The sequence below is a fragment of the Aspergillus multicolor genome, assembly GCF_047715735.1.
Source record: "Aspergillus multicolor strain CBS 133.54 unplaced genomic scaffold BDW74scaffold_4, whole genome shotgun sequence".
In the NCBI taxonomy this organism is placed as follows: domain Eukaryota; kingdom Fungi; phylum Ascomycota; class Eurotiomycetes; order Eurotiales; family Aspergillaceae; genus Aspergillus; species Aspergillus multicolor.
This window is the reverse complement of record NW_027395955.1, coordinates 1,475,304-1,493,596: the sequence shown is the minus strand read 5'-3', so window position 1 is coordinate 1,493,596 and position 18,293 is coordinate 1,475,304. Positions and strand designations below refer to the sequence as shown.

At 55.2% G+C, this 18,293-nt stretch overlaps 8 protein-coding genes across 8 annotated transcripts; 3 read left to right on the top strand and 5 right to left on the bottom strand.

Annotated features, from left to right (window-relative positions):
- Positions 1 to 70: 70 nt before the first annotated feature.
- On the bottom strand, positions 71 to 1,320 carry BDW74DRAFT_175353 (phosphotransferase family protein; the record flags this gene model as incomplete). The annotated part of the gene is made up of 4 exons (XM_073728306.1): positions 71 to 461; positions 509 to 829; positions 883 to 1,178; positions 1,228 to 1,320. 4 exons carry the CDS (start codon positions 1,318 to 1,320, stop codon positions 71 to 73), a joined length of 1,101 nt encoding a protein of 366 aa, XP_073587396.1.
- A 207-nt stretch (positions 1,321 to 1,527) lies between these two features.
- On the bottom strand, positions 1,528 to 2,821 carry BDW74DRAFT_188577 (SDR family oxidoreductase; the record flags this gene model as incomplete). The annotated part of the gene is made up of 3 exons (XM_073731763.1): positions 2,389 to 2,821; positions 1,870 to 2,304; positions 1,528 to 1,830 (listed from the first exon to the last, which is right to left on the bottom strand). The coding sequence occupies exons 1-3, from the start codon at positions 2,770 to 2,772 to the stop codon at positions 1,528 to 1,530; spliced, it is 1,122 nt and encodes a 373-aa protein (XP_073587395.1). The 5' UTR covers positions 2,773 to 2,821.
- A 1,127-nt stretch (positions 2,822 to 3,948) lies between these two features.
- On the top strand, positions 3,949 to 4,815 carry BDW74DRAFT_188576 (HpcH/HpaI aldolase family protein; the record flags this gene model as incomplete). The annotated part of the gene is made up of 1 exon (XM_073731762.1): positions 3,949 to 4,815. The coding sequence occupies one exon, from the start codon at positions 3,949 to 3,951 to the stop codon at positions 4,813 to 4,815; it is 867 nt and encodes a 288-aa protein (XP_073587394.1).
- A 28-nt stretch (positions 4,816 to 4,843) lies between these two features.
- BDW74DRAFT_188575 (Zn(II)2Cys6 transcription factor) lies at positions 4,844 to 7,062 on the bottom strand (the record flags this gene model as incomplete). The annotated part of the gene is made up of 5 exons (XM_073731761.1): positions 4,844 to 6,383; positions 6,433 to 6,585; positions 6,637 to 6,798; positions 6,846 to 6,940; positions 6,994 to 7,062. 5 exons carry the CDS (start codon positions 7,060 to 7,062, stop codon positions 4,844 to 4,846), a joined length of 2,019 nt encoding a protein of 672 aa, XP_073587393.1.
- Positions 7,063 to 7,292: 230 nt separating this feature from the next.
- BDW74DRAFT_102525 (uncharacterized protein) lies at positions 7,293 to 9,098 on the bottom strand. Its single transcript, XM_073721531.1, has 2 exons — positions 8,569 to 9,098; positions 7,293 to 8,519 (listed from the first exon to the last, which is right to left on the bottom strand). The coding sequence occupies exons 1-2, from the start codon at positions 8,962 to 8,964 to the stop codon at positions 7,356 to 7,358; spliced, it is 1,560 nt and encodes a 519-aa protein (XP_073587392.1). The 5' UTR covers positions 8,965 to 9,098; the 3' UTR covers positions 7,293 to 7,355.
- A 23-nt stretch (positions 9,099 to 9,121) lies between these two features.
- BDW74DRAFT_147753 (uncharacterized protein) lies at positions 9,122 to 9,998 on the bottom strand. Its single transcript, XM_073723592.1, has one exon. It carries the CDS (start codon positions 9,909 to 9,911, stop codon positions 9,186 to 9,188), a length of 726 nt encoding a protein of 241 aa, XP_073587391.1. The 5' UTR covers positions 9,912 to 9,998; the 3' UTR covers positions 9,122 to 9,185.
- A 284-nt stretch (positions 9,999 to 10,282) lies between these two features.
- Positions 10,283 to 16,801, top strand: BDW74DRAFT_188571 (uncharacterized protein; the record flags this gene model as incomplete). The annotated part of the gene is made up of 11 exons (XM_073731760.1): positions 10,283 to 10,348; positions 10,399 to 11,369; positions 11,425 to 11,485; positions 11,537 to 12,136; positions 12,347 to 13,236; positions 13,389 to 13,620; positions 14,240 to 14,296; positions 14,698 to 14,783; positions 14,890 to 14,989; positions 15,044 to 16,231; positions 16,291 to 16,801. 11 exons carry the CDS (start codon positions 10,283 to 10,285, stop codon positions 16,450 to 16,452), a joined length of 4,413 nt encoding a protein of 1,470 aa, XP_073587390.1. The 3' UTR covers positions 16,453 to 16,801.
- On the top strand, positions 16,432 to 18,150 carry BDW74DRAFT_188569 (uncharacterized protein). The gene has a single exon (XM_073731759.1). It carries the CDS (start codon positions 16,720 to 16,722, stop codon positions 18,097 to 18,099), a length of 1,380 nt encoding a protein of 459 aa, XP_073587389.1. The 5' UTR covers positions 16,432 to 16,719; the 3' UTR covers positions 18,100 to 18,150.
- The last annotated feature ends 143 nt before the right edge of the window (positions 18,151 to 18,293 follow it).

The window sequence follows — 18,293 nt, the reverse complement described above, 5'->3', positions numbered from 1 at the left end:
GTTTCCAATACAATGTATTCCCGGTCCTCAAGCCTCTAATCAAGCGTCTATCTATTGACGTAGATTGTTACTACAATCTCGCTCCACTAGTCCTTGCTTTGATATCCCCGATCACTTTCTTCGCTAGCTCCGCAGACGGGTACATCGCCTTTCCACGCTCTTTAGCCTGAGTACTACTCGCCTGTCTCGCTGCATACCGTGCTGAAATCCCCTGGTAAATGATACTCAGTCGGAACAGACAGAATGCCTCGGCCCATCTCAATTCCGGGGTAGGGTCCCATTCCGCTGCACTCGCATACCAATCTAGACATTGGGGTATCGATGGTAAGCCTTTGATCCGTTCTATATCATGCGGAAGACTCAGTTGGCGCGCGGCGGAGGGTGAGATAGCATTGACCGTCCACGGATGCACGACGTTGGCGATATCTGCGAGTGGATGGCCGATTGTAGACATTTCCCAGCTGCACAATCAGCATATCTTCCTTTCCATACTAGGTAGTAAACCTACTCCAGAATGCCAATGATCCTCGGTTCCGTCTTATGATAGACCAAATTGTCAATCTTGAAGTCGCCATGAATAAGAATAACTCGGTCTTTCGGCTGATACTTGGGATCAGAGAAGAACCGGAGCAGCTCCTCGATCTCTGGAACAGGACCGACGGGCTCTCTTGTTTCTTCATCGAGCACGGCGCCTTGAGCGACCGTGAGATTCCGCCATGTGTCGAGTTGACGATTGTAGAATCCGCCTGACTTGCCGTAGCCTGCGAGGCCAATGGCACTAGGGTCGATGCGGTGAAGTTTGGCTAGGGTTATCATTGCTTCTCGCCACCTAGCTATGTCAGATAACGGACCCAGAGAGTTGGTTAATTATGAGGTACATACAAAGCCATCCTCTCTTCCGCAGAAACACCCGGAAAAGTCGGATCCTCGAAAATACGTCCATCCAGGAATTCCATGATATAAAACGGAGTCCCAACAACACTCTCATCCTCACAGAGACAATATGTCTTAGGTACAGGAATCTCCGTCGATTCCAATGCCTTGAGGATGCGGTACTCGCGTTCGACCTTGTGGGCGCTCTTGGAGACCAGCTTGCCCGGTGGCTTCTTGCGCATCACGTACTTTGCTCCATCGCGGCTGGTGATCTGGTAGGTTGGGTTTGATTGACCGAAGCCGAACTGCAGTTCTTCTCTCAGTGTTGTTGTGGGCTATGGGTGGATGGCTTACCTGGCTTAGGGTAATCGGGGTTTTAATGATGGGGACATGGGTTGCGATGTATCGCTCGAGGGAACGGATGTCTATTGGTTGTCGCAGTGCCATTACTGGCAAATTTGAGGCCTATGAGACGTGAGTCTCTGGCTATTGAGGCTGGTACCTACCATATCTATGGATGTAGGGCTGGATTGTTGCCTCGGCTGTGGCCCGGCTATCATTTCCCGCCGCAAAATCCTCCTTGAATCCTCCCCGGCGAATTATGTTTGATGAACTTAGATCAGTATCTTATTGCCAAGCCTCCATCTAAATAATCTAAGTAAAAGACTTGGGGATGATATTAGCAGCACGGAACCGATCAAAGGCGACATGCCATGCCCCCTGAACATCCGTCTCCTCCTTCGCATCCCCCCACGCCCGATGCATCTTGGTCATATCAACCTGGCGATCAAAATCAAACTGGTTCATGAGGAAGTTCGAGACTATTGTCAGACTCTTCTCATTGCCCACTCGGCCGCCTTTCAGACCATACTTCTTCTCCAGCTCAAACCACTTCTCCTTGTTCTCGTGGATGTAAGCACTGGGATCCGGTCCAGGTCCATTCGTAGGCGCAACGCCCTTGAGACCAAAGTATTCGCAGATGATCGGCCATCTAACGGACCAGCTCGAGTACTGCGCGTTGTCGGCGACGTTGTATCTCTCACCCGCGCTCCACTCGGGATGCAAGCTAGCATAGACTGAAAACCGGCCGATGATATCCTGATTACTGTCGTTGCTCTTGATAGTCCAGCTCTTTGTTCCGGGGAAGACGACTTCTGCGCCGGGGCCGTTGAGTTCGCGGTACAGACTGAGGTAGAGAGCCAGCCATTGCGCCAAGCAGTAGGCGTTGTTGTTGGGCACGAAGCCAACCACGATATCCGGGATCACGTCGCACCATTTCCAGGTTTTGTTCGCGGAGAGTTCTTTCAGGAGTTCGACTTGGGGATAGTAGAAGAGCTTGGATTTGAAGGGTTCGGGGATCGCGGGAAGGGACTCTTTGAGGGGGAGCTTGTCGGCGAAGGGGAATTTGTCGAGGAGATGCACTCCGTAGGTCTAAACACGAGGCGTCAGCAAGTAACTAAAAGCATACAGCATGAATCGCAAGGGGATCGGTACCTTAACTCCAGTCGGAAGCACCACAAACGCCAGCTTCTCGCTGAGACTGTCCACCGCCGTAATCGCCCTCCTCAACAAATCCACGTTGATCTGAATCTCCGTCTCATTGTCGGGATTGAAGATATACGCAAAAAAGTAAACATGGCTGACAGACTCAATCTGGGGAACCTGCTGCCGGATGCTCTCTTCCAGCGCGGCCTGGTTACCGGAGAGTAAATCCAACCCCGAGACAACATTGAGCTTCTCTGACTTTGGCCATCCAGACTCCTCAACGGGAAGAGGTCTATTCGTCAACGCCGTAACTCGGTCAAATGCGTCGGACGTAGGATAGTCGCTCAGCAGAGCATTGACAACGCCCCAGCCGGTGATGCCCGAGGCGCCGAAGACAAGAGCGTGGCCTCCCATAATGATAATGTCAGGTTGATATTGAAACAGAATTGGAGAATGAGGGGTAAACTGTGATTTATCTGCACCGTCTGCTGCAGCCTGCATTTCCGCCTTCTGTTTATCGTTTTTCCGCCGGTTGTGCATAGCCGATGCCTCCACCTGGAGGGGCAGCAATAGCTCGGACAGACAACCAAGGTGCAATTTCTGCGAACAAGGAGCGGTTGAAACGGAACCTACCTTTGACGGATAAGCTTCTATGCATGGTCTTTAACGGTTTTGGGTTGAATAGAGAATTGTACGGAACACCCTAGGTCGAGATGGGGCTACATCCCCAAGTTTATATATTGTAGGCTCGGCATCAAATGCAAGCTAAGAAAAGAGAAAGGCAGCGAACAGACAGCCTAGAGGTCACATATACTTCAGAAATGCCGAGTAACAGAGTCCCAAAGCAACGAATGGCTAGTTAGTGCAAAAACATCACTGTCGCGAGAGTAATCCAAAAAAAATATTATGTCCTACAAAGCCATGCCCGGGTTCGAACGCGCGGCAAAAAGAAATATCATGAGACAATTTCTCCACTATGTCACGGAAGCAACAGCATATAACCTTTTAGCTTGAATGATCCTATCACTTTGAAACAAAGCTCCCACACTGCAGCCTCGATCAGCGGATCTCAAAAAGCCGCTATCCTACGCTATCTATCGGTACTTTCTTCTCTGGCTCCGGCACTGGATCTGACTCCGGAGTCTGGCCTTGTAAATATCAATAGCCTCAGCGCCCACGGAGTCGACAGTGTCAGGAACTTTACTTACCCAATACTGCCGCACCTAGTAGTTGAAACGCATGCTGCAATAGGATCAGGCACGTGACCCTGCCCCATCCTATCCTGAAATCACGACTCTTAAGGCATCATACGGAATGACCTTGACGCCTTTGATCACCCATCGGATCCGTTCCTGGTTGGCGGACTTTACATACCTGCTTGTGCCTCTGCCACTATTGCCTGCCTCGTGTGGAGGCCCGACACCCATCCGGACGGGCCCCGACGCTGTCGGAAAAATCCCGTCCCTGCAAGCATGTATTCTTGTCACTTAAAAGGACGAGCATGTACAGTGCAGTAGGGGATACATCACTCAGCTATTTCCCCGATTAACCTCTATACTTCCTCGATCCACCTCAACACGCATCATCACAATGGGATCCATCGCCCCCCAAGACGCCGTTGCCCCCTCCGCAGCCCCAGCGGTAGCAGTCAACTCCCCCTTCCGCACGCGCATCCTCAACAACCAAATCTGCCCCGTCATGACGCTTAAATTCTGGACGGGCAACGAAGCCGCATTCATGGCCCGGATGGCGGGCTTCGAAGCAATCTTCATCGACATGGAGCACTCCGCTTTGAACTTCCAGACAATCGCGCAACTAATCCTGGCATGTCTGAGCGTCGGAGTCAGTCCGATTGTGCGGTCGCCGAGCAAGTCGCACTGGCACATCAGTCGGATTCTGGATGCAGGTGCAGCGGCTGTTGTCGTGCCGCATGTTGATTCCGTCGAGGAGGTGCGTGAGCTCGTGAAGCATGCGAAGTACGGGCCGCTGGGGACGAGGGGATCGGCCAATAACCAGCCGATTCTTGGGTTCAGAAGTCTGCCGACGAAGGTGCAGAATGAGGTGTTGAATCGGGAGACGATGCTCATTCCCATGGTTGAGACGCCGGCCGCGGTGGAGTTGGCGGATGAGTATCTTGCTGTGGAGGGGGTTGATGGGATTCTCATCGGGTCGAATGATCTGTGTACGGACCTAGGAATTCCGGGGCAGTATGATAACCCGATCTACCAGCAGGCTGTGGAGAAGGTTGTACTTGCGGGAAAGAAAGTCGGGAAGCCCATTGGTATTGGGGGGATTGGGGGCAGATTGGACCTGCTGGAGAGGTGGTTTGCGCTAGGCGCGACCTGGTCGCTTAGTGGTGGTGATGGAGCGATCTTACAGGCTGGAATGAAGAAGATCACCCAGAACTACGAGGAGATTAGTGCAAGGGTCGAGAAGCAGAAGGCCATGGCCAAGTGATTCCATGTATAGTTATTGTTTATTAGAATTAAAACATCCCGTCGTCCCAAATCGATAAGCCGTGCGGATTGCCGTATGCATATTCTCCCAGCCCAGCTTCCATATTCCAAACGGTGTCGTCCCAGAACAGCGAGCCGAAGGAGAACGAATCTTCATTCATTGCAGCTTGCCCAGCGACCGGTGCTTCTGCTCGCAAAGAGATGCTGTTTGGCGTAGGAAGCGGCCAGTCGCCTAGAGGAGTAGCACCAGATAGCAATTGCATATGCGACAGATCACTATACGTTGCAGAGCTGTCTGCGTTGGGCCGTGCAAAATCCTCAGCGAGCACTGTCTGGTCCCACTGGCCACTTTGCCGGAGCTTCTGCGAGATATGCCGATACAAAGCCTCATAGACGGCAACATACTGCGCTGCATCCGGGAGAACGCGCCCCAGTTCCTTCAAGGTATGCTCACACTGGGCGAGGGCATCCATCGCTTGGTCAACTACCCCCGAGGCAGAATCAGCGAGATTTGACAGGCAAAACACCACAGAGAGCCCGGCCGTAAAGAGTGTCTGGAAATAGCTCCGAGTATATGTGATCTCCTGACTCCCATACAGACGGCAGAAGATGGCAATGATCTGCGTTGCGTTTTCGAGGCATAAGGACAGCAAATCGCGAGGGGGGCTGTTGCCACGCTTGGGCACCAGGTCCATCGCCTTACGGACCAGAATCAAACGCTCGCGCATCCAGCGAAGGTCAAACCAGTCCTGTGTCTCGTAGACACACTGCGGACGCTCAAAGACTGGGACCGACTGGCGCCAGATGTTCAGCTCGGCGAGGAGGCGGTACAGGTTTGTATAGACCCGACCCGTGGCTGTGATGGAGGGCGCATTGTCTGAGCGCCCTTTGAACTGGAATAGGTTGTGGATTTTGGAAGTGATCTGCCGATGGCGTATAGACGTAAAGAACACACTCAGCTCCGTATGCCCGGTTTGCGTGAGAGGTGTGACTTGGAAGACATCCAGGTCTGGGATAGAGCCTTCGGCCGCTTCGAGCTGTTCGTCGTTCGCATCAACCGGCAACAACACCCGAATATCCCGGTCGGCAATGGCGAGAGGTCGATCCAGCGTGATGGAACTGTATCGATCAATGATGTAGCATTCCCAGAAGACCCTCCGCTCTAGCTGCTCGTGGAGGAGCGACTTGCGGGTGGTGGGCGGCTTGTGCAGGCCCTGCTCGATGCAGAGGCGCATACAGAGCTGGGTGATCTCCCATATCGACGTGCCAATGTGATGATATATCCCAAACCGGCCGACCAGAAGCAGATCCTGGATCGACTGGAGTCCGCGTGACAGGTTGTCAGATTTGAAATGCTGCATGGCAGACAGAAAGTAGCCGTAGGGATGCCACGGATGCGTGCCCCGGCGGAAGGGATGGATGGATCCGATAGCCAGCAGCATGAAGACGCGAAACAGGTCATGTTCAGGGTGGCCTTCTGGGGTCCCAGGCTCTGTGAAGACCCGGGTATATACATCCTCAACTTCACGACGGAGTAGGAATGGATTCAAGACGTGGGTTCCGCTTAGACTGCGCTTGTTAACGAGCTGACCATGCATAAGGAAGGGGGAGGTCGTACTATTTGTCAAAGATGGCCCGCGCATCAGCAGCAGAGGGCAGGGGATTTGGAGTGATAGTAGCCTCGACTAGACGGGCGGACTGCGAGAGATTCTGCAGCAGAGTCGGGTTATGAGCTCTCCAACCGGGGTCTGCAAATAGAGGACGTATAAAGCTGTCGCATTGTTAGTATTTTATCACGCTGGTGGGAACCCGCAGTGAATACCTGAGCCCGGCGCCCTCCGTAAAGGTCGGCGAGCTGTAGGTCGACCGCGTGCTGTTCTTCCTCTTCCGGCTATTGGACCCATCGTTTTCTGGAATATCGTCGATCGCACCCTGGAGTTCCTGTTGGAGGGTCCGGACTCTCTGCTCGAGGTCGCTGATGTACCTGAGCGATATTAGCAGACGTACTGAGTAGGATTAAGAGGAGCATACCCTCTGGACACCGACTGATGACCGTCGAGACATAGGGTGATGCATTCCAATCCACTGTGCACACAGGGAGCGCATCGCGGGCGATCGTTGTCGCACTACACGGGGCGCTTAGCTGCGACCGATGATACAAAAGGGAGGGGCGACCGACTTTGACCTTCTTGGTGTAGCAAACATGGCAGGCAGGCAGGCGCGGTAGACGGGAGCCTACAGACGGCATGACGGGATGCACGGAGACGGTCCTGAAGCAGAAGGAGATGGAGAGAATCCGGGGTCTGGAGGCCAAGCAGCAGAAAGCGGGGGGGTTGGCAGTGGGCACGACTGTGGAGGACTCGGATATTCTCCGATATTGAAGCCAAAGTTGTGAACAGCTCTTAGGCATAAGAAGAGTTATGCTTAACACTTGGCGGGGAATGTATGCACTGCTAGACTGCCTATTTCATGGTCTAAATAGCTTCACACATCAAAAGTCTTGGTAACTGTATGTATATGGTTTAAGAAATAGGGCCCTAACTACGTGATGTATCGGAACCCAGCCACCACTGCCCGACGCTCATCATCCTCCAACCCCCCGATAGCAACTGAATCATGGTGATCAATTTCGACGGCAAGACGCTCAAACCGCCGATTAGAGCGACAAAGAGTGTACCTCAGAGCCAGAATACAGCAGAGTCCCAAGCATTGAAAGGCCAAGATACAGCCCCAGGACACGCGAAATGTGGGACCATACTTGTCCAGCCAGAAGTAGTTAGCATACAGTGAGGCAATGTTTGCACAAGTATTGGCAACACCAATGGCAGCTGCCCGCTTGACCGAAGGGTGAGTGATGGTCGACGAAAGCCAGGTATACGTGGTGGAATACACCCCAAAGGTGCCGGCACACACCAGAAAGGTGAAGGCATAGCGTGCCCACTGGATGCGCTCGGGGATGGCGATCATCAGGATGGATCCCACAATGGCCACGACCTGCGAGCATCCCGCGTAGGGCGAGCGTACTTGCATGCGATCCGCAGACCAGGCGAAGCTGAGGGCCCAACAGAAGGCAAAGACATATGGCGGCGAGGTCAGGAGCAGGACGATGGTGTTGTTGTCAAAACCGATGTCTTGGATCAGCGTCGGAAAGAAGTGGGAGTAAGAGATGGACGCCGTCGTTGCCATCTGCAGACACGCAAACAGCCACACCCGGTAGTCGCGCAGGGCTCGTCCGATGCCGCGCACCATGGGCACCTTTTCCTCGTCTAACAAGTCCGGACTGCCGGCATCCACGGCCAGACGGGCCTGGGCGACCACCCGCTCGGCTTCGCTGAGCCACTTGGTAGTGCCCGGGAAGTCCGGGAGAACAAGCATGGCAATCACACCCAGCAGAACCGTCGCAATGCCCTCGAGAATGAACAGCCATCGCCAAGCTGTCAGAGAGCCCACCCCGTCCATACCAGAAAGGATGCCAGCCGAGATCAGACCCGCAAAGGCGTTGGACAGCAGTAGACCGCAGATGAGGAGAGCCATCCGTACGCCGAGTTCCCGCTTGGTATACCAAGAGCTGAGGAAGAAGATGGCACCGGGGAAGAAGGGGGCCTCGACGATGCCGAGGATGAAGCGCACGACAAGAAGGCCGGCCGGACTGCTAACAGCTGAAGTGCATCCGCTAACAATGGCCCAGATGATGATGCAGCATGGCTGAGGCTGTTAGTAACGCTCATATAAGCTTAAGAGGCGGACAACCTACCAAGTAGCGGGATGGCCGCAGCTTGGTCATTAGCATTGCCGAAGGTAGTTGCATGACGATGTAACCTGCCGAGAAGATGGATATTGCGGTTTGGTACTGTGCGCCATGCACGCCAGTGTCTTCTTGCAGGCCATAGAGCCGGGCTTGGGTGATGGAGTTGCGGTCGAGGTAGTTGAACAGGTAGATCAGCACCACCACAGGGAGGATGCGAGTGTCGATCTTGCGCAGGAGCCGAGCTTCGGTGGCCCGGGCAAAGTCTTCGTCATAGGAATGAAAGACCGACATGGCGTTGGAGGCCCCATTGCGGCCATCCGAGTCTTCGACCCAGACATCTTTGGCTGGAAGAGCCTTGGTAGGATCTGGTTTAGGGGTTGACGATTGCACGGAGGGACTCATGATGGCGCAGTGATCTCTTACATGGCCGGACAAGGAACAGTGGAAAACTGGACTTTATAGGAAGCAGAGAACAGAAACACAGACGGGGTTACATCTGACAGTCCCCAGGTTTTCCTCCTCCGAAGACCCCCCCCACGCCCCATCGGGAAACGTCCGACCTATCGTGGGCTGCTCTTCATGGCTTGACCGCACTTGACTAGGTCTTAGCTAGTCTCAGCATGCTAGGCAAACATCGACCGGGGGTTCTCCTCCATCATAGCCCTCCACTGCTCCTCTGTGAGCCAACTGTGGAGCAGCTGTAGTTCCCTCGCCACGTCCGGTGGCCCTCGTAAGGGAGGCAGCTCGCAACCGCCAGCAGTGGCATCAACATGCGGCCAGTCGCTTCCCCACAGCAAGGTGTCCGGTGCTGCGTCGGCAAAAGCTTGGATGATTGGACCCATTGCCTCAATCTTGTCTGGACTGCGTCGATAGAGCGCGGAGACTTTGACGGCCAGTCTTCTAGATTGGAGCAGTCGGAGGAACGCTTCTAGATCACCACTTCCTATGTCCGATGGGGTAGCACATCCGCCGTGATCTGCGATGAGACGAAGGCCCGCAAGGCCGGGGTCCGACAGCAATGCACCCTCCAATTCGGCCCAAGTGTGCAGGGGTAGTTGCGCGGACACCGACCACCCAAGGGATTGGACGGCGAACGAGCAAGACAATGACCGAAGCAACCTGCGTATGGTCTCAGGCTGGCTGTCAGCCCCTCCATACGGCCCATGGATGCGGATTGAGCGAACTCCTAGCGCATGCAGAGAGTCGAATGTCGCGGGGTCGGGCTCTTTCCAGGGACTCTGCATGGCGATAGTGCCGCGGAGGACCAAGTTAGGGCTCGACTCTCGAGCTTGCGAAAAGGTTGCTACGAGACCCTCGTATCCATCTTCCACCGATGCTTGCACCACCATGACATGCCGGACAGGATTCTGGTGCAGGAAGGCTTGCAGGGGAGCCGGGGGTGGGGTGTACGTCCGACCTGGCCGGTAGGGGTGTCGAGCCGGGTCAAAGCAGTGAATGTGGCAGTCCCAGGCCCCAGGAGGGAAAGTCATTAGCGGCATGATTCACGAGATGGTAGTCCGCTGCTGCAGACCTGGTCGAAGAGAGTCTATACATACCATATGCTCGGACAAGTTCCGACAGGCGCCGGAAAACCCCCGGCTGCTGCAACCAAGACCGAGGTAGAGCGAGGAGCGAGAGGATCAGCCCATGGCCGGGCAAACATACATAGCGGAATGCCACCAACAAGACAGTCATGGCCCCCAGAAAGAGCAAAAGTCCGATGTCCGGCAGCACCCCGTCCAGACGGCCCCAGGCATGTGAGCGCTGTTGGAAGCGGAAGCAGAAGGTGTGCCCTGAACTGTTGGAGAAAAAAAGACATTGGCTAACTAGGGGAAGTGCGACCGATTGTTTCCTACCTGTACAGCCTGTATCGACGCCAAGGCTCGTTGCAATCCTCGCCAGGTCCCGGTGGTGTCTTCCGAGGACAGCAGTGGCCTCTCGCACGCGGCCTTGCCCGGCTACATCGAGTCTCTGACGCAAAGAATCGGAATGCTGGAGGCTTTCTCGCAGCGGAAGCGACAGCGACTGACATCTGAAGATGCTGACGAGGAAGCGACACCCCTCCATCCAGAAGGTCTGGACAGCTCGGTGCAGGCGGCCATGGGGGAGATCGGCTTCCTCTCACGCAGCGCCATGGCAGAGCCCCGGGAGGGAACCAGTGGGTTCCCACGCCAGCTTGCCCTGAGCGAGATGCTGCAGGCCATGCTGAGCCTCAGTGGCCAGAGTCCATCCAAGGCAAGCAGCGCTGACACCGAGACGCCTGCATGGAGTCTTGTCGCAGTCCCAGACCCTCGCCAGGTGCTCGCAAAGGAATCGGCAGCGCCTTTCCTGCAACACTTCCTGCACAGTATTGGCATGTACCATCAGCACTTTGACAAGACTGCGCTGGAAACCCAGTGGGCAGTCTTCTTTGATGACACCGGCTCTAGTTCAAGCGAGACGCCCGATGCTGCACGAATGCATCGAGACTTCTGCATCTATCTCGCCATTGCGATTGGAATGCTTCTCTCACCCCAGCCAAGTCGAGTCGACGTCTTGTCGCAAAGCCTGCATACGGCAGCTAACAGACTACTACCTCGTATTCTGCAGACCAGAAACTGTGCCAACCTCATGCACTGCCTGATCCTGCTGGTCGTATATTCCATCCTCAGTCCAAATGGGGGGTCAGCCTGGCATTTACTTGGGCTGGCGATCAAGCGATGTATTGCCTTTGGCATGCATAAAGACCAAGATGCAGAGTCTACGCTTCCGAGAGAAGAAGTTGCCGAGAGGCAGTACCTGTTCTGGACCTTGTATTTCCTCGACCGGTGAGCCAATATCTGCAGAGTTTGCTCACCCCAGAAAGATGCTCATGCCGCGTAGGACGATCTGCACCGTCATGGACCGTCCGTTTGCCATTCAGGACGACGACATCACCTTGCCAGTAAGAAATCCGTCTTTTCGTTAACTGCAATGACTGACCGTTCTCTCAAAGCTCCCAGAGAAGCCTGCGGACAACTCTGAGGGGCAGGCAGCATTCGAATTCCACCTGCTGCTGTACGCGAAGCTCATCACTAGCATCCGCACCAGCGACGAACGATGCCCCCTCTTCCACTATAGAAACGTCTGCTTCTGGAGAGATACCCCCCCAGAGCTAGGCCCATTTCTCGAGTCCAACGAGGCAGCGCGCAACTACATCGAGCTGCTGTCATGCAGGGCGCTGAGCCAGATCCTCGCACTCTACATCGTGCACAACTATGCGAGTCTCGTCTCGGAGCCGCATCTGCAGGAGATCAAGCAAAACATCCGTAGCAGCAGCGAAAGAATGGTTGAACAGATGTACCGGTCCTTGGATCGCCCACCTTCGGTCGTAGCATTTACCGACGGCTACGATATCTTCGCTGCCGGGGTGGCCATCATCTGCATAGGCAGCCTAACAGACTCTGAGCATATTCTGGTGGATGCGACCGTAGTCAACAAATGTGTTGCAGTGCTCACCGTCCTGGGCGAACGATTTTCGGGGATCAAGGTGTTTCGCAGGGTTCTGCTGGCCCTGTCGGACATGGGCTTAGGAAGGCAGACCGAGGACCTATCCGTAAGTAAAGCACAATGACTACTAAGTAGAACCAAGCTAACAGGAACAGTTACTGCAATGTCCGCCGCCAGAGATCCCCAATGCCATGCGCATACTGATCCAGCACTTTCTTCGGAAATGGTCCGGGCCCAGTCCGACGCTCACGGGGCTCGGGACTCTGGGGCAATAAATAAAACGAATGACATGCAGACGCACTTTCACAGGTCCTAGATTAACACAATCATCTTCTATGAAATCACAATGGCTCCCGGCATCACTTACTCCCCCGAGCCCGCCGTCTCGAACCCGCTCTCCAGCGACAAGCAAACGGTCTACTTCATCGACACCCTCCATCCCGATGCGGTCGAGCACGCAAAGACGCTTTGGAACGTTGTCGTCCCCGGCGACAGAGAATTAAACAACTGGAGGGAGCATGCGACCGCGATTCTCGTCCGCGGGTCCTATGTCACTGCGGACGACATTGCCCGCGCCCCCAACCTGCTCGCCATTGGAAAGCACGGAGTCGGCATCGACAAGATCGACCAAGAAGCTTGCACAAAGCGAGGGATCAAGATCTTGAACACACCAGGCGCCAATGCCAGGGATGTCGCCGAGCTCGTGGTCGCACTCACCATGACGGTCGCGCGGGCCATCCGATCCATCACGACGCGACAGATGACAGCGCCAGTCCCAAAGGAGACCTGTACGGGTCTGACATTGCATAAGAAGACCATTGGCGTTATTGGAATGGGCAACATTGGCCGAACGGTGGCTGAGATCTTCCACGGGGGATTCGACGCAAAGCTGATTGCCTTTGATGCGTACATGCCCGACAACGCCTGGTCTTACCTTCCACATCGCCGGGCGCAGAGCCTGCAAGAGGTAATCAAAGAGGCTGACGTGATCACACTGCACATTCCTCTGACTGCCGAGACGCGCAGCCTCATCTCCTATGAACAGCTGCGACAGATGAAGCCCGATGCCATTCTCATCAATGCCGCCCGCGGGGGCATCGTCAACGAAGAAGACCTAACCCGCGTTCTATCGGAAGGTCATCTCTGGGGCGCCGGATTGGACTGCCATGAGCAGGAGCCTCCATCAGTCGAAAAATACGGCAAGTTGTGGGAGAACCTGAACGTTGTCAGCACGCCGCACATTGGGGCTGCCACCAATACAGCACAAAGAGCGAGTTCCATGGCTGCGGTGGACAATCTATCCAAGTATCTATCCAGCATTGAGAAGTAGAGTACATAGTCAAATCAATCTGTTCTAGTCCTATTCTTAATCCACTCCATACCCGCACAATGCCACCGGACATATTGCACATTCCCTTTCAAGCTGTCCGTTATGAAGAGGGTCTTACCATCCTCGCCTCCAAAGCAGCAGTTCGTCAGATTCTTGCCTCCCCCCTCCGCAGTGACAATTCGCGCCTTGGGTACCCCTTCCGAGTCTACAACAAACACACTCCCAAGACTCGGATGGCAAATCAGCACATTCCCCTCCTGGTCAACGGCAAGCCCATCGGGACCTGCATTCCCGAACGACTGAAAGAACAAGCCCACCTTACTCGTTGTGCCATCTGCATGGAGCGGAAGTCTCCAGACGGCATTCGCACGGGTCATAGCAACGTATAAGAAGCGCTCGTCTGGGGACAGGGCAAGGCCGTTGGGCGAGATGCCGTTTGAAACGAGCGTATCGAGTTTACCGGATGGTGAGAGACGATAGACGCATCCTGTTGGATCGGTGAGACCTGTCTGGCCCTGGTCCGTGAAGTAGATGTCGCCGTTGGACGCGACGACCAGGTCGTTGGGGCCTTTGAAGCGCTCGAGGTTTCGGCGCGTGAGGAGGGGGGTGATTGTATTAGTTGACGCGTCGAATTTGAGGATGCCCTGTGCTATACATTAACATCATACCTCGAAACTCCAGGATAGTACTTTGGGTGGGCTAGGTACTTGCTTGTAATCCGCCACAACAAAGCTCCCATCCTTCAGGAGTGCCAGCCCATTCGGTTCCCCGTCGTACCGCACACACTGCGTGACCTCTTTCCCATCCTTCCCCGCATCAACCTTGAGGATCCGCCCATACGGAATATCCACGAAATACAGGAATTCATCCGGGGTGTAGACCGGCCCCTCCAGGAAAATGTCCGATGGCGGGCCCGCAAACCCACCGCGCCACTCGGTCGCCTGACCCGTGCAGCGCTGGGAGTCAGGGACACGGAGATAGACTTTTGCCTGAATAACGGGAGGCGGGGGATAGAAGTTCATGGCGGTGTAGTCTTGGTTGTTCTTGGGGTCTCGGCTCCGCTTGGGATTCGTGGTGTACTAATACCTACTCCCTCTTGGGGCTGTGTCGGAAATATCCCGAAGACTGGAGATGGGAGGGTCCCTAGCGTCCGATGCTGGGGTAGGCTAAGCTAGCTAGCGCTGACTGCGGTAGAAGAGATGGGTAGATATCACACGGGCAGCCCAGGGTAGACAAGAACTGGGCATTCTTGACCGTCTTTCTTGTTTTTCGCTGTAGTTGTTCTGATAGGCACGATGGGACTTATTGCGGACACGAGGAAAGCCTTCCGCGAGCAGCCCAAGGGCATTTTCAATATCTATTTGTTCAGTGTCACTTGGATCTTTGCGTTGGCTGGTGTTGCCAAGGGGTTCGATGAAGGTTTGTCGATTCAGAAACAGCGACCGGAGAAGCGAGTGAGAGGCAAGAGCTAATCAGGTACGCTTTCTAGGCAACATCGCCTCCATTGTCGTTCAGGAGCAGTTCAAGAGGAAATTTGGCATTGACCATCTCTCGGATGATGAATATGCCGGGACGAAGGGGTGGATTGTATCGATTGCCACGGCTGGAGCGGTCTTTGGGTGTCTTGGGGTGAGTTTAGCATTTCATAGTGAGCAATGAGCCTAACCACCATCGGTCCTATAGTCCCTCCCCATCAACGACCGAGTCGGGCGACGCTGGACCCTGCGACTAGGAACACTCGTATACATCGCCGGAGTCCTCGGACAAGGTCTATGCAACGGAAGCCTTGGAGGGCTGTATGCAAGTCGCATCGTCAGCGGCATGGGCATTGGCGTGACCACAATCGTACCGCCGGTCTTCATTTCTGAAATCGCACCGAAGGCCATCCGAGGCTTGCTAACCCTGCAGTATGCCGCATGCCAGCAGCTGGGCGTCGTTCTGGGCTTCTTCATCAACTACGGCGTCACGAAGCAGTACGCCAACACCGACACCCAGTGGATGCTCCCAACCCTTTTGCAGCTCCTTCCCGCCGCCCTGTGGGGAACTGGGACGTTTGTTTGTCCCGAGTCACCGCGATGGCTGCTCAGTGTTGGACGGAGGGAGGAAGCAGCTGCTTCCCTGTCGAAACTGCGACATCACCCCGTTGAGCACGAAGTTGTCGCTGGGGAACTGGCCGGGATGGACTCACAACTCCTGCACGAGCATGAATCGGTCGCATCTGCTTCACAATGGCAACTGTTCAAGGAGACATTAATCCCGGTCGAGAACCGACGCCGGTTCTTCCTCCTGTTCATGGCAACCCTCTTCTCGCAATGGTCCGGAGCCAACGCCATCACGCAGTACTCGCCGACCATCTTCGGATATCTGGGGATAAACGGCGACGAAGCGAAATTCCTGGCCACGGGAATCTACGGCATAGTCAAGTTCGTCAGCACTTTGGCTTTTGCCCTCATCATAGTGGACTTTGTAGGCCGACGCCGATCGCTCTTGACAGGAATCAGCCTGCAAATCCTGACTCTGGTCTTTGTGGGCGCATATCTAGGCGCAACGAAAGACATGACGAGTGCTGAGATCAAAGCCAGTCCCAATGCCGAACAAGCCTCAACGGCGGCCATTGTGGCCATCTACCTGCACGCCGTGGCATGGAGCATCGGCTGGTTCAGCATCCCGTACCTCATTGGACCCGAGATCTTCCCTACTCGCATCCGGTCGCTGAACATGTCCATCTCCATGGCGCTGCACTGGGCGTTTTACTTTGGCTGCTCGAAAGCCATGCCTAGTTTGCTGGCCGCAACTGATCGCTGGGGCGCATTCCTGTTCTTCAGCTGCATCTGCGTGCTGGGTTTGATTTACGTCGCATTAGCCATGCCGGTAAGTAACCTGAACTCTGCCGTCATTGTCGCATCGAAGATTGACCGTTCCGGCCGCAGGATACGACTGGGCGATCTCTGGAAGCGCTGGATAAACTATTCGAGCGACCGTGGTACACGATGCACAAGGTTGCGTACGCGAGCAAAGACGACCTGCAAGTGGAGGGGCCGGGCGGAAACCTGAAAGAAAAAGTGGGCGCGGAACACCTTGAAGCTGTCTAAAGCTGTCTGATTGGAATGTCAAAGATGTCGTAAGGCGGACGTAGGAGGGGTGCGGATAAAGAACCCGCTAGAGTGGAGTGGGCGGATGGCCGGATGCGGAAGTCGAGCCCTAACTTTGCAGCAGAGTGACCTGACACTCCGGCACCGACTCCCGGCCTAGAGGTAGAGCTCATCGATACATCATCGAATGTTCTTAAAAGGCGTTGCTGTCCGGAGGTTCTATCTCGTAGTCAATCCCCCGCTGTTTCGTATCCAGCACTCTGAGCAATGCACGCTCACGCCCTCATCGCCCTCGCAGGCGGCCTCCTCCACGGCGCCCTGGCCGCGCCCGCAAACACCAGAGCCCCCGACGTCGTCAGCCAGAATGGTTACAACAGCGCCCCCTACCACGGCCCGTACTCCGGCACGCCCACCGTCACCGGCGCCGCCAAAGCCTCCGAGACATTGGCCGCCTCCATCGCGCCTAAACCTCCCAACCCAACCGCAACCTACTACAACGCGGCAGGCGTGCCCACGCAGCCCATGCCAGCGCCCTACGTGCCGGCCGGCGGTCTCGGCACAAACGGTACCCTTCCGCGGTACATGGTGAACAGCGACTGGGACTTCGAGAGTATCGCACTAGGCGTCTACCAGGAGTACATCGAGCTGGATCTGTTCCACGACGGACTGGCGCGGTTCAGTGACGACGACTTCAAGGCCGCCGGCATCGGGCCCGAAGTGCGGTCCCTCATCCAATTCATGGCGAACCAGGAGGTCGGACACGCGACGCTGCTAAGCAACATGCTCGGCGAGGCCGCCCCAAAGCAATGCGTGTATGACTACCCGTACCGCACCGTCCGCGAATGGCTGGACTTCATGCAGCGGCTCACGCGGTTCGGCGAGTCGGGTGTGTGGGGATTCCTTTCTCATTTGGATTCCCGCGAGGTCTCCCAGATGCTCTCGCAGTCCATCGCCATTGAAGCGCGTCAGCAGATGGTTTTCCGGCAACTCTCCGGTCTAGCACCGATGCCCGTGTGGTTTGAAAATGGATGGCCGCAGTCCTGGCAGTGGACGATGCTTGCGCCGTACATCAGTTCGTGTCCGGAGGGGCAGACGCGTCTGGCGTGGCAAAACTTCCCGACGCTGCATATCCTCAATAACCCAAACATCAACCGCGTTGTTGCGAATAATACCAAAGCCGATGGCAGCGAGCAGGCTGGTCGCCGGATCACTGACCCCTCTGCGTCGAACGTTACGCAAGGCGACGCGTGTATCACTGCCAACGGGATCGGCAAGAACTGCCAGGCTGCCCTCGCCAGGAATCGCACCGAGCCGCTCAGCTATCCCGGTAAGAAGGTGTACTTTGAATGGGACCAGCCGGGACAGCGCGTCGGACCCAACAACAGTTACATCACGAGCACGACGGCGGGACAGCCGAAGTTTGTTGGCTGGAGCAACCAGTTGAACTTGACTTTTTCGCCCTTGACGGTTACGGGACAGAACAGGGGTTGGACAGTGCAGCCGGGAGGTTTTGTCTTTGGGGACGATGGGGTCGTCAATGACACGATGGCGGTTATGCTGACGGATCTCGATCTCTATGTGACGCCGTTCAACACGACCATGCTGAACCCGCATATTGTTGCCCTTGGTCTTTACCAGGCTGGCTAAGGTATTTCTGGAATTGGTAGAAGTTAGTCCGAGTTGGAAGCAACTGACGCGATGGGGGTGGATAGGAGGAACAATCTGTACTAGGACCAGGCTAATCTTACCTGATGATTGACAGCAATGTGATTTACCTTTTACGAGTTCCTTTAGCCACTTGTAGATCGTGAAGGAAACACCTCTGAGGAGCTGACAAGCTG